The sequence below is a fragment of the Plectropomus leopardus genome, chromosome 1, assembly GCF_026936395.1.
Source record: "Plectropomus leopardus strain MGB_pleo_1.0 chromosome 1, ASM2693639v1, whole genome shotgun sequence".
NCBI classification, from domain to species: domain Eukaryota; kingdom Metazoa; phylum Chordata; class Actinopteri; order Perciformes; family Serranidae; genus Plectropomus; species Plectropomus leopardus.
In genome coordinates this window covers 8,437,068-8,450,667 of record NC_142176.1, presented here as the reverse complement: position 1 = coordinate 8,450,667, position 13,600 = coordinate 8,437,068, and the positions used below count along the sequence as shown (strand labels likewise).

General features: G+C 43.5%; 1 protein-coding gene across 8 annotated transcripts in view; it reads left to right on the top strand.

The window, feature by feature from the left end:
- nav2a (neuron navigator 2a) overlaps nucleotides 1-13,600 on the top strand; it is a 138,841-nt gene that overhangs the window by 92,864 nt on the left and 32,377 nt on the right. For all 8 annotated transcript variants that reach the window (XM_088070500.1, XM_088070536.1, XM_088070624.1 and 5 more), the window contains 3 exons: nucleotides 7,708-7,837; nucleotides 10,743-11,061; nucleotides 11,798-12,521. In XM_088070500.1, the coding sequence (XP_087926626.1) occupies nucleotides 7,708-7,837; nucleotides 10,743-11,061; nucleotides 11,798-12,521 (1,173 nt within the window). The remainder of the gene's footprint in view (nucleotides 1-7,707; nucleotides 7,838-10,742; nucleotides 11,062-11,797; nucleotides 12,522-13,600) is intronic.

Here is a 13,600-nt window from a genome sequence, read left to right as displayed (position 1 = left end):
GGGTCATCATCTGTTATGTGGAGACACTTTCAAAGAAGGTTTCAAACCAGATGAGGATAAAAGAGGATCGTTTCAGGGAAAAGTTTCCCTTCATGTTGTTGCTGCTTCTCAACACAACTGGTAATATTTCTTGATTTGACCCCTCCATGATCCGGTTTCATAGAGCGCAGGAGTCACAGCCTTGTGTTTCATTCCAGCACTGAGGCGACAATGGGCTGGCTTGTATGCCGTGAGTGTTTACGTAGTGCATTTGCACACACCCGACAAATTTCACATTTTTCACAGTAGTCCTTTAAATTTCGATTTTGGTTTTGTGAGCACATGCAGAAGCATGATGGACTCGTGTGCCCATGTTTTGCGATGCGCGAGACATGAGTGACGGGTTTTTAACGTGGATCCGGGTCAGTCGGTCGAATCTAAGGGAGTGTGTGTTTACACATCAAATAGAAGGCGAGAGAAAGAGACAAGTCAAAGGAAATCCGTGTGAAAGAGACGCAGCCAGGGGGATCTAAATGCTTTGATAGATTCTCTGAGGGCAGATAGCAAATGTTTTCCCAAAGACACGAGACAATGGGACCAGACACGGGAGAGAGAGGGAGAGAGAGAGACATGCATTCCTGAGTGTGCTGTCCAGTCCTGTCATTTCTCGTCAGTGTAGGGACAGCTGTGTCATTTCCGTACCACACACAGCTCCTGGTCTCCGGTCTGGAATGTGCCGGGTCCCGTCCCGTCCCAGCTGCCCCTTCACTGCCTCTTTCACCCTCACACTCTGCCCATTTAGTGCTGATCGTTGTCTTTTGAAAGATAAGTTGAGGTTAGTTCGTCAGGTTTATGGAGTTTCCAGCGACAGTAATTCAGAAGCGATAACACTGCCTCTCAGCTGAACATTTGCTACTTTTTCCCATTTTTCTTACATTAAATCAATCCCGTAGAGATAAAGATACCTGTGATCATATCATACTTTAGATCTTAATAACCAGGAGCTTGCAGGTATTAATGTATTTTCAACACTGAAAGAAATTTTCTGAACCCTGAGGCAAAGAGCAGCTGCAGGTACAGATACTGATGTGAGAATTCTTAAGCTGTGATACGGTGAAACTGGAAAAGCAGCTTTTCAGTACCGGGGGAAACACCTGCCATATATTTCTGCCAGGTCATACTGTTGCTAAACATTCCTGTGACAAGTAGCCCAATTTGCATATTGATTTTATACCAGTCTGAACACGCGCTATTGTGTTTTTAACGCTAAACAGCATTTCTCCCTGTATCTGTTATTTATGTGATTGTATTTTATATTTAAAAAATCAGTGTAGTGTGTCTGAATGGTTAATTGAAGTTAGCAGTAAACGTAGGGTATTTGACATGTAATGGTTAGAGACAGTTTTTTCTTGCACTGGTCAATTTTGGGCTATTTTGCTCTCATAACATGTCCGAACACAACACGTCCATAAAATGTCCAAAATACAAATTTAGGAATCTGTTCTGGCTCTGGTATGTATTATGGAATTGTATGCAAAAAGTGAATATTCAATTAAACAATGCCTCATCTGCATATTTAAAATTCAGAAAACTTCACACAAAAAATATTTGTAAGTCTTAGTCTTCATTTAAGTCATCTGGGGGAGGTTCATGGTGATAAATTTATGTAATACATTTTCCCCTTACCACCTGGGGTGTCTCCCCTTAGTGGAAATTACTGACTGACATACAGCTGGCATCGTAAAAAAAAATCTGAGCAATATGTGACTGTTATGGTTGAAATAAATTTCACAATAAAAAATAATATGTTGACAAAAAGCTGGCATGGCATGTCTGGTCAGATTTTGACCTTTTTTGATTAGATGTTTTGTAATTCATTTATTTATTTCTAAACTGTGCTTAGACTTTTTATAGAGAGAAAGTTCTTAAACAGCTGCCTGTTTTTCAAAAACATTTGAATTTAAGATGTTTAGCATCGCATAACTTGTACATAATATATAAAATCCAACTATATCAAGCTCAAATCATCAAGTTCGGTTACAACTGAAAACTGATAAAGGACAGTGTTGTGTCAATAGAAAAACTCGTTTTTCACGTCACTCCATTATGCAAACCATATTTAGTGATAGTTACAAGGTGTTTTGAATATTTCTGATGATGCTGATATGTTTGGGATGAAGTCACGACACCAGCTCCTCTGTCCTGATGATGTGTGTGTGTAACGCACGCAGACTTCACCTGTCAACCGTGCCCCCCCCAATCCAGAGGGCTGTCTGTGAGAGAGACACTAAAAACCCTCTCTGCCCATCTGTCTGTCTGTCTTTGTGGACAGAGACAGAGATTTTTGGGTGATATGATCCAGCTGCAGTGCGTGGACCAGTAGTCACCCGTCAAACACAGGAAATCCCCTTACTTCTGCTTCACAGTTCTGTTGTGGCCGCATGTCTGTGTGTATGTTTCTGCGGCACAGATCCTGTGTGCATGTGCCAGCACCGGACTGTTTTTCTTTTTCAGGAGGGGGGGGGTCACTGTACTGCCGGGCCGACCAACCCATCGACCGACCGCAGCCCCGAGGGACGTGCACAAGAAAAGTTAAACAAATACAACCACAGCCTTTTTCTCAGGACACTTCCAGGCACTCCTATTGGCTGACCCACATGGCAGCCGTTTTTTTTTTTTTTGTTTTTTTTTTTCCATTGGTCTTCTTGCCTCCCCCACTCTCTCTTTGGAGGTTTGGCCTCTGAACTCTGACCCCTTTGGGAAAGCACTCTGAAGGGACCCGGCGAGAGGCGAGGTTCCTCTCTGGAATGTCTTGATTTGGGTCACTTTTCCTTCTCCGCTACTGTCCTCTCTGACTGCTTTACAAGCCTTTTAGCCTCTCCAGTGAGTGGGAGAATGAAGTCTTGTGTCATCCTGGTAAATGGCAAACATGCTCACAAAGTTCAGCTGAACATTCCAGCTGATTTAAAAAGGTCAGTTCACACAAAATCTGCACATTTTCCATTGCTGCGAGTATCAGAAACAGTCTCATTCACCTCCATTATAGTATGGTGCAGGCAGAAATCTGAAAACCTAAAATGGCAAGATAGTGTATGAAGTTAAGTGAGAAAATGGGTTTTTGTTATGTTTTTGACCCTTAAAAGGAGAAGTGTGTAAGATTTAGTGACATCTAGTGGTGAGGACCGCAGATTAGAACTAGATGAAACTTCTCCCGGTTTGAATCCCCTCAGTGTTCATTGTTCTGGAGGTTTTTACCAGGAGCCGAATTATCCACAGAGGTCTCTTCCTCTCTAAAAACAGTCTGGGTGATTAAAACTGTTAAAAACACGGGAAACAGCTGTTTCACAATAGAAAATCAGTGTTTCTCTGATGCACCTGCTTATGTGTGCTGGCCTTTTTTCTCTGATAACGCAAGATTTTAACTAGGAGCTGAATTATCCGGAGAGGTCTTCTTCTGAAAACAAACCAACCGGGTGATGTAAACCAGTAAAAACACAGAATTAAGTAATTTTACATTGCAAATCAGTGATTCTCTCAGACAGGTTGCTTCGCCAGCACCTGCTAATGTGTGCTCACCTTCTTTCTCTGCAGAATGACTTCATTTGGAAAGTCTAGAACAGTCAGGCGATCCAGTCATTATATCCCCATTCATGTTAGCAGAGTGCTAAACCAAAAGTAGCCGACTCAGCTAGCAGGAGCCTCTAGTGTTCCTGCTGTATGGGGTTATGGCGATAAAACAGTTATAAGGTATACCATGGAATGAAAATTGACAATTATCATACCGTGTACATTTGCTTGTCTATGGTATTGGAAAAAAAAGAGAATCCTACTTTTATTGTAGTTATTTCAAAGGGAAGACTTTTTTGTTTGGCTAAAAATAAAGCCCTTCTGTGGGTCGTTGCTACTGACAGTAATAATAATTCTGTAATACTGTGATACTGCAATATTTTCTGAGATGGTTATCGGAACAGGAAAACCTCATATTGTTGCAGCCCCAGGGCCCGACGATGTGGAAGTAGTGCCGATCATCTGGATTATTTCACAATGCGGAAATCAATCTTTTTTGGTTTCCTGTACAGCTGAGCAACTTTAATAGGAATGAGCAGGCTCCTTTAATATATATATCCAGGTCTCTTTACACATCCATGACAGGGACCTGCCCCCTAAAACAGCTTTTTCTAAATAATAAATTAACGATTGTTATATTCAGGCGATTATACACTAAAGAAAGCATACTTACTACATTATTTTCCATTTCTGCCATTATATCCGCCTAAATCCCACACACTGGATCTTTGAGAGGAAGAAGCACTTCACCTCTTCCTCCTGGTGTGATGATCTATTAGTTGTCGGCTTTTCGGCCTGCGTTTGGCACCGCTTCCTCCCGGGGGCAGCCAGCAGCTAACGTCTCCGTCTCCTGTGATTGGCCGTAGAGGCCTCGGTGGTGGTTAACTGGCGGGTTGCTTTGCCAGCGGGAGGCTGTGGGCTGGGCCACGCCGCTTGGCCTGATCTCTAATTAGCACTGGCTTGTCAGTTAGTCAGGGTGGATCTGTCTGGGAAATTGCAGTCTTGCGCACACAGACAAACCATAGCTGGGAAACACACAGGAAAGCAGCAGCAGCAGCAGGATGAGGATTGTCCCTCAGTTTTCAAGGGGGGAGTTTGTCTGTGATCATGCGGCTTGGATTTGTGTTACCGTTTGTTTCTTGTTAGGACTGAAGTGGCTTATTTAGGGCTCGGGGTGTGTTTGTGTGTGCCTTGGTGTGTTCTATTAGTGGCGTGGCTGCAGCAGTGAAGTGGTTAACAGTCCCGGGGGAGGCTCATGTTTCCAGCAGCAGGGCAGGTCCTTCCCTCCTCTCCCCCTCCAGTTTCTCTCTCAGTTAGTCCAGAGAGAGACGAACAGTGCCCGAGGGATGAAGCATCAGTGCAACAAGCGACAAAAGAGCTCAATCTAGGAACTCTGCCAGGGCGAGAGAGAGAGGGCGAGAGACACTGAGAAGGATCAGAGAGAGAGAGAGGCAGACGGAGGGGGAGAGGGAGAGACGTTTGGCTGTGTGAACTCTCTCAGCGGCATGAAGTCATGAAGCTCTCTGTCCAGCTTGGCATTTTCCCGCAGCGCTCTGGTTCCCACGGCAACCCAGGCGCCCTGACCAGGTAGATGCATGTGTGTGAGTGTATGTGTGCGCGCACATGTGAGTCAAGGCAATGTAAATCTTTTCATGATGACTTTTGTTCAGTGTGTTGTCAGGAAGCACTGAGATCTTAATGGGTTTGTACTTGTCTGTTTCTTTACGGCTGTCCACATATCTTTATTTTCTGTCTGTGCACTTGTGTGTGTGTGTGTGTGTGTGAGGGACTTTCCCCTGTGGCTGTACGGACGAGCTGAGACGTTTGTGGTCACTCTAAATCTCTCAGCACCTCTCAGCTTGTCTGCTCCACGGATGCTTTCAACTCTGAAACTCTCCTGCTGTTTGATTTATTCCGCCGGTAACTCCAGAAGGAAGTTATGTTTCCCCCTCCGTCTCTGTTTGTCAGGTTGTTAAAAAAAAAGCTGCAAATGTGTTTGGCTTGAAATCGGCCAGCTGATTAGATTTCAGTGGTAATCTGAATCTGGGATTCGAGCCATTCTCCAATCTTTGTTTTTGTTTAGTTTTTTTTAAGACTGTAATTATGATGTTGTGTTCATGTGCTGGTGGGAAACATTTGGGACTTCCAAGTTGGCTGCTGAACAAAACTGCATTGACTTGCCGTCTCGCTCGTCTGAAGATCTAACCTGACAGATGAATGATGAGTGGGAGGTGATAAGTGCTGGGTATTCAACTACAGTACAGATTGAAATGTTTCTGTATCATCAAGTTTCCAAAGTTGGCATTGGTTGCTTGTTTGGATGCTTGGACTCACTCATAGAAAATTCAGATTTTTTTTAGCACACTGCTAATTTTAGCCTGTATTTTATTTAGGCAGAATCCTTGTTTGGCTGCTTGTTTTACCACAATATTTAACACTGATGTCTCTACAAGTGCGGGGCAGCTGTGGTCATCCATAATTCAAAGATTGGTGGTTCGAGCTCCAGCTACTCCAGTCTACATGTCCTAGTATCCTTTGTCAAGATAACCCCAAATTGAACCCCAAATTTGAGTGTGTGTCTTAACTGAGTGGCAGGTGGCACCTTGTATAGTATCCTTGGCCACCACTGTATGAATGTGTGTGAATGGATGACTGTGACTCTGTAGCACTTTGAGCAGTCAGAAGACAAGAGAGGCGCTTTACAAGTACAAGTCCATCCAGTCCATTGACAAGTTTATGTTGTTAAGTTAAAAAAAACAGATTTCTTGGGAAAAATGCTCAAGCTGCTGCAAGGTATTGAGAAAAGTATCAGTAGTCAATATGAAATAAACCAGGAATTTCATTGGCGCTAGTAATAGAGAATTTCATCAATATGCAGAGGTACTGGTAATATGGTGATTATAGTTTTCATCATGTAGTCAATTTATTAAGTAGAGATATCAAACATTCTTTGATTTGTTTCTTTCTTCTTTTGTAAATCTACATATCTCTGAATATCTTTTTTGTCGTGGATGTTTATAGCGCAGTTGCAGATGTGTGTGACATATGTTTGTGTTCGTGTGTGTGTGTATGTGTGGGATTGTATTAATTGATTATTGTTTCACTGCTGATAGTTTTTTATGTCTCATTAGTCTAAAACTGATGAACTGAACGGTCCCTTGATGACTGTTAAAATATAGATAGTTTGACAACACCAGCTCTCTGAGTGTACACGTACGTGTGTGTGTGTGTGTGTGTGTGTGTGTGTGTGTGTGTGTGTGTGTGTGTGTGTGTGTGTCTGTGTCTGTGTCTGTGGTGCAGCCAACCCTGCACTGCCCATGACCATCAGCCACCCTCTGGTCCTTTCAGAGTGATGTTTGCCAACTGGCCGAGCTTCCTGTCCCCCACAGACTCCCAGCGGATGCACACACACACACACACACACACACACACACACACACACACACACACACACACACACACGCTCACACACACACAAACACTCACGCGTGCACACACATATTTACAAATATCCTGCATTAACTCCCAGCCTGTTTGCTCTGCTCAGATGGGTTTGTTTGAACAACTCACAGACACACACACTCGCACACACAAACGCTCCCTGTGATGTCACCCCTCCGACGAGCTTTTGTTCATATGATAGACAACCCCATTCAGCCTGTTGGTGTGTGTGTGTGTGTGTGTGTGTGTGTGTGTGTGTGTGCTGCAGCCAGTTCAGACAGAGAATAAAGGAGAAGAATCACCAGGCAGTCAGAGAAGCCGGATCCATCTTTTTTTTCTTTGCAATTTTATTTCCGTTTAACACTGTAGTTAATAGACTTTTTTTTTCTCTTTTCATGCAAATATTTATCAGATAAACAACTTTTGCAAAAATGAAATCTCACTGCAGTGTCAAAAACCATCTTTGTCTGTACAGAGTTCAGCTGAGTGATGCAGATCAGTGCTGTGATCATGGTATCACAAGCATCACACCTCACTGCTGCTTCTCTGCTGAACGTCTGCCGAGTGGACTGAATGTCTGTGTCTTCAAAGAGGAAGTAAACATGTTCCCAAAGAGCCGCTGTTTGCCAGCAGGACTCCCCCATCGTCTCCAATCTGAAAGATTTACTGTTTAAGAGGACTTAAGCTAATCTCTCTCGCTCTCTCTCTCTCTCCGTACAGCTGGGATGACAGCAGCTCTGTGAGCAGTGGCATTAGTGACAACATCGACACAGATGACATCAACACCAGCTCCTCCATTTCCTCCTACGCCAACACACCCGCTGCACAGCGCAAGGGTCTCAACACACAGGTAAGACTACACACACATCTATATTAAAAATAATATCAAACCTTTTCATGATTTCACCACAAGTTGGATTAGCCGGTTCCATTTTGGATCTGGTTCCAAGTTCTTAAATTGTCTCGATTCACTAAATCTCATTAAATCTTTCATTCTCCTTCCCCCTTTTTCTTTTATTAGAGAAGCACAATGTGCAAAACATTCAGGCATTCATCTAAACAGTAAATATGTAATATACCTGACAAAAGTTGAGCTTTTGCTCTTACATTACTTTTGGTTGTTTAAAGACACGTTCAAATAGATTCGTTTAAAGATGGATGTGAAAGATTGGATTCAGTTACTGTGTTCAGATTTGATTTGAATTTCATTAAAGCCTAGATGTCCAGGTTCTCCTCTCTTCTGCATGAAGCAGTCATGACGCAATGATGCTTTTTGTTTTAGCCTTACTTTGTGATTCATGGTGCTCAGTTGAATATTTGGTATCAGCGCTGCACTGGAAGGTTTAGGGCTACTTTTGAGGAGTTTTCTGACAAGAGTTCAAGAGTTCTGATTTACAATGATGTTTTAAAAAGTGTTAAAGCCTATAGATTCCCAAAGATCACACAGAAATGCAAAAAAAAAAATACCCAAGCTATTCACCATAAAAAAGGGAACAAAGGAACACAATGCACAACTTTCCATGTCGAAAATAGGACCACATGAGTTCCATTTGAAGGTAACATGAGTTTCACATTAAATGATAAATCTAGAAAAGTTAAAGGCATACTATGGGAGTTTTTAGTTACTGTTTGTTCATACGCTCACTGCAAACTGCTGTTTTGGGCATGTTACATTTTTGTAACGGAAAAGCTGATAGATACTAAGCAGCTAACTAAACTAACTGCCAGCACCTACCTGTTCAACATAAAGCGAGTCGACTCCATGTTGCTTTTCACCACCTCTCCTGTAGTTGTCACCAGTTAAAAAGTGAAAGCCAACCCTAGACTACTCGTTCTGCAATGATCTTTGTCCGCTTGGTGTTTCACCTCACTATATTTGTTTTTGCAACATTTTGTGTGTTGGTGCACTTTGTCGATACCTTTTTATTAGGTTCTTATTAAGTTTTATTGACTTGGGGCTTCACACCAATAACAGCGTGCAGGTGAGGGCGCCCATATATGTTGCGATCATGGCAAAATAAGAGGAAAAAAAGAGAATACAGGCAGAGGGCAGTCTCTTTAGATGAATTCACTGCCACACTTATCTAGTGGGTATTTGATGATTGAGAGGGAACTTATGTAAATTAAATGTATAAAGTGGTAAACTGAAGCAGCCGTATCCTTCCACTTGGCCTCACCTCCCTAAAGCCAGTGTGTCCCAGCATTCCTCAGCCTTCAGAGAAGAATGTGCGACTACAGCTGTGAACCCGCAAAGCCAAAGCTGATGTTGACTCTGGCCTCAAATCATTAAACACTGATTAAGAGTCACTCCCCTCTGGAAAGTGATCGGTGAGACGATAATATCGTCAGCTGACTCACATGTATGTCACGCTCACAGAGTGTTGTGGACTGATGTGGAGCCGGTCACCATGTGACATGTGTTCGTTTCGGCTGCAGAGGTCGAGGTGCTGGAGAAAAAAACAAAGGAGAGGCACAAAGGAGCCTTTCTCTCAGTACAGCAGCCTGACACAGTGCAGGTTGATTAAGTCTAGTTTAAATTCTGGGAACAGAGCAGCTTGTCGCATTTTTGTAGTGTTGCCTTGGCAAGCGTGGAATCAAGTTAAAAGCAGCCATCGTCTCTCCAACAGCTGTAATTTACCGTTAAATAAAGGCTATGGTGAACTGGTTATACCTTCATTTAAAACAATAAAAACTCCTCAAAAAGTTTTTTTCTAGTTCAGAACTGACGCTCAGAAAGTATGTTTTAAGTTTTCAAAAAGGGAAATGAAGTCGTAAAGCTCAGGAGGGTCAGGAACAGAAGCTATTTCAGCATTTTTTAGTGTAAACGGGAGGCATCAGAAGACTCCAGTGGACTTCTCTGCTCTGAGGGTGGACTTGTTTGAGATCAAAAATCTTCTAGAAACAAATATAAACCTGGTTTCGTCCCACATCAAGTGAAAAGTAAATAAGACGGCACCAGGCAAGCTTCTTGAAGGATTTGGTCCCACCTACCTAAAATGCACTGATTTTAATATGAAAATATTCAAATGTCATCTCATTTTTGTTTTGCAGTTTTGTTTTTGTTGGTTTATAGTGACAAAATAAGCATACATTAAAAAAATTCACAAACACTTGAAGATGAAGACCTTTCAAACATGAAAAAAAAGAATTAAATAAATAAATAATTTTTAAAATATAATTAAGATAAAAGATAAGTAAATAAATAGACACTTTCACAAGCAAATGAACATTAAGACCTTTCAATTATGAAAAAAATAAAATAGAAGTCAAATAACATACACTTACTAAAACATGCATTTAAAAAAAAGAAAGAAAATAAACAGATACGTTCTTTAAACTAAGATATTGGACCATGATGTCATCTCATTTTAACAGTCACCATTCAGAAACCCTAAAGACCTGCAGTTTCTTGACTTGCAATATAATTATGAAGACATGTAAGATGACTTTTCTGACAGACTTAAGACTTGACTTTAAGTCCAGGTCTCAAAAGTATGAGCTGCCCAGCAAAGTGAAAGTAGCAGAAAGTCTCACATTTTAAATAAGAGAAGTCTTTCTGTTTGGGCCCTTGCGTAGTCAAACAGCTTCCTCCCAAACTGCTCAGGTGATGTTGGTGTGGACGCCGGCAGGATTTCACAGCATGATGGCTGTGGTCATAAAATGGAGTGCTTTTTAGAGGCACTTGGCAACGTCTCATAAAAGACGCTTTCTTCAGCAGTAATAAATCTGACCTGTGTGTCTGTGTGTGTTCCCAGCCTGTGACGGATGCAGAGAAGCACTCGGCCTCCACGGCGGTGCACCAGGCCTGGTCAGGAGACGAGGTGAAGAGGCCAGACGGCGGGTCAGACAGTGGGGTCAAGATGGAGCCGGGCTCCAAGTGGAGCCGCCGGAACCCCTCCGACATCTCTGACGAGTCCGACAAGGGCGGCTCGGGGAGAAAGACCCCCTCGGTGTCCCACACGGGCTCCTGGAGGAGAGGAATGAGCACTCAGGTGGGGGTGACGTCCCCCAGGACTAAAAGCACCAGTAGCACAGGATCCACGAGCTCCACTGGACTCAAGACCCACAGTTCAGGTAAAATAGACATCCAACACCAATAAAAGAAAACAGACCGATAAATAAGTAATAACGCAGATTTTCCAGTTTATTTCAAGTGTCATCTCTCGATCCAATCTGATGCGCTGATATTCTACCCGTCATTTTTATCATCTCACTTCTGAGATGAAATCATGACAGTTTTTAAGGTGCAACTTGTGAAGTCTGACTTTCAGTGAGCTGAATGTGAAATTATGTAACCTCCTGAGACCCACTATTTGGGATGATGATGGGTATAAAAAACTAAGCATTGTCTTTAAATAGTAAGTTGCTTTAAAAAAAAATGTCCTTATGTTGAGACATTGGGCTTATTTTTATAGTCAGTGTGTAGTAAGGTATGAAACATGTTGCTAAAATTGGTCAAATTTGTATGCAATATCAAATTACGAATTCCGTTAAGTATAAATAAACAAGTTTCAACCGTAACATTTGAACAGATCCTGCACCTTGTACATTTTTGTGTTAGGATCGCTTGTGCTGACTTTGCAGAGATGGTCGCTATCTTGTTTTGAGACAGAGTACTGTGTCGTGCTTTTACTACAACTAGATAGCACAAAAAAATTTTCATGAAAGTGAACAGGCCTTAGTTAAGAAGACTGAAATATTTAAAATAAGATGAAGCAGTCCCAAGATGTACTGTCCATGAGGACACAGGGTCGCAGAAGGTCAACAGTACGCACACACCCCATTTATGTCTTTTCTGTGTGTCCTGCAGGTAAGACAGATGACGTCAAGGTGTCAGAGAAGGGTCGCCTCTCTCCTCGTTCCAACGGCCTTCACCGCTCACCCTCAGACGCAGGACGCAGTAGCGGCGATGAGGCAAAGAAACAGTCGATCCCCACCAGCCGCACACCGACGACAAACGCCCTCACACACACTGTTTCAGACCCTCACTCCCAGACACACACACTCACCTCTCGCACCCCTACCAGCACCTTCGGCTTCAAGAAGCAGGGCCATGGGATGGTAACTATGGTTACTGCCAGCGGCGCCACCATCACAAGTGGCTCTGCCACCCTGGGGAAAATGCCCAAATCTGGAGCACGCTCGCTGGCAGGAGGGCTGAAGGCTGGCGGGCAGGATGGTGGGTCAGCGCTGGGTCACCATGATGACGGCTTCCTGCCCATGAGCGCCCGCTCCACACTGCAGTACCGCAGTCTGCCGAGACCCAGCCGCTCTGGAGCAGCTGCCCGCAACGGAAACCGGTCCTCCACCAGCAGTATCGAGGCCGCCGTGCTCTCCGTCACGTCTCACGGGAAAAACTCAATGAGCTTGACCAAAGCCAATGGCTCGGGAGTCACGCTGGCCAATCAGACAGATCGGGAGAAGGGCGTCTCGGAGATTGATAACCTGAGGAGCGGAGTCGTGATGCAGAGTGGAGGATCAGCGACGGTCCCTCTGACAGGAAGACAGCAGGTTTCTTCACCTACACTGCGCAGGTTAGCACGCACACGCACAAACACACACACGGAACATAATTTGTGTTGTCGGTGATCCTGCAGACGTGATGACAGATAACTGATGAGACATACTGAGTGGGGTCTTCTTGTATGGGCTTGAATTTATCCACATACACCACAAACAAACAGAAGCCATTTAAAAGACAGTAATCATGCAGTCATAGTAAATGATAAACAGCGGTGAGTAATGATCACATGTGTGGGCTTGTTTTTCACACACAGACACACACGCACACACAGGCTCAGTGAGGTTATATCAGGCCATTGTGAAAGGCAGGCTTTGAGCCGGCTGATCAGCTGCCAAGCCTCAGCCTGGGCGGGGCAGGGGGGGCGGGTGGAGGGGGAGGGTGTGGTGCTGGGTAATGGGCGCTGGGTCTTACCTCAGTGCTCTGCCCTCATTAATGTGAGGGAGTGATAACTCTTCAAAGAGGCTTGTGCTGCCATTATCGCCCACCGCGGCTCCAGTCGTCATAGCACTGCCATTTAACTCTAACCCAGGATTAGCGGAGTACCAGGAGAGAGTTCTCTCTCTGTGTGTGTGTGTGTGTGTGTGTGTGGGCGTGTGTGTGTGTGTGTGTGTGTGTGTGTGTGTGTGTGTGTGTGTGTGTGTGTGTGTGTGTGTGTCGGCCTTGAGGGAGCGCTGACTCTACCTTTCCTGGCTGCAGACTTTCCTCTCTCTTTGTCGTTTCATAGAAGAAGAAGAATTCTACCAGTGTTTTTTGTCCCACCAGCCTCCGTTAAACTCTTTGATCCAGAACAGCCATGAATATTTACATGCAATTTGTTGTTTAATTTGCTATTAATATTCATAATCCCTGGAGGACGAATCCTAATTATTTTTTTCTTAACCTTGTGACCTTGCTTCTTGCAACAACATCAGTTTTCTAAGTTATATTTTTACAAAAAAAATAGAGGCTTCAGGCAATTTTAGCACCAGTGAACCTTGTTATTTTAAAGCATTGTTGCACTAAAAGATGTAATTATGTACAACATGCATTAAAAAATGTGTTTTTGATGGTCCTAGGAATTCTCCAACCATCGCAGTTTTTGAATCAAAA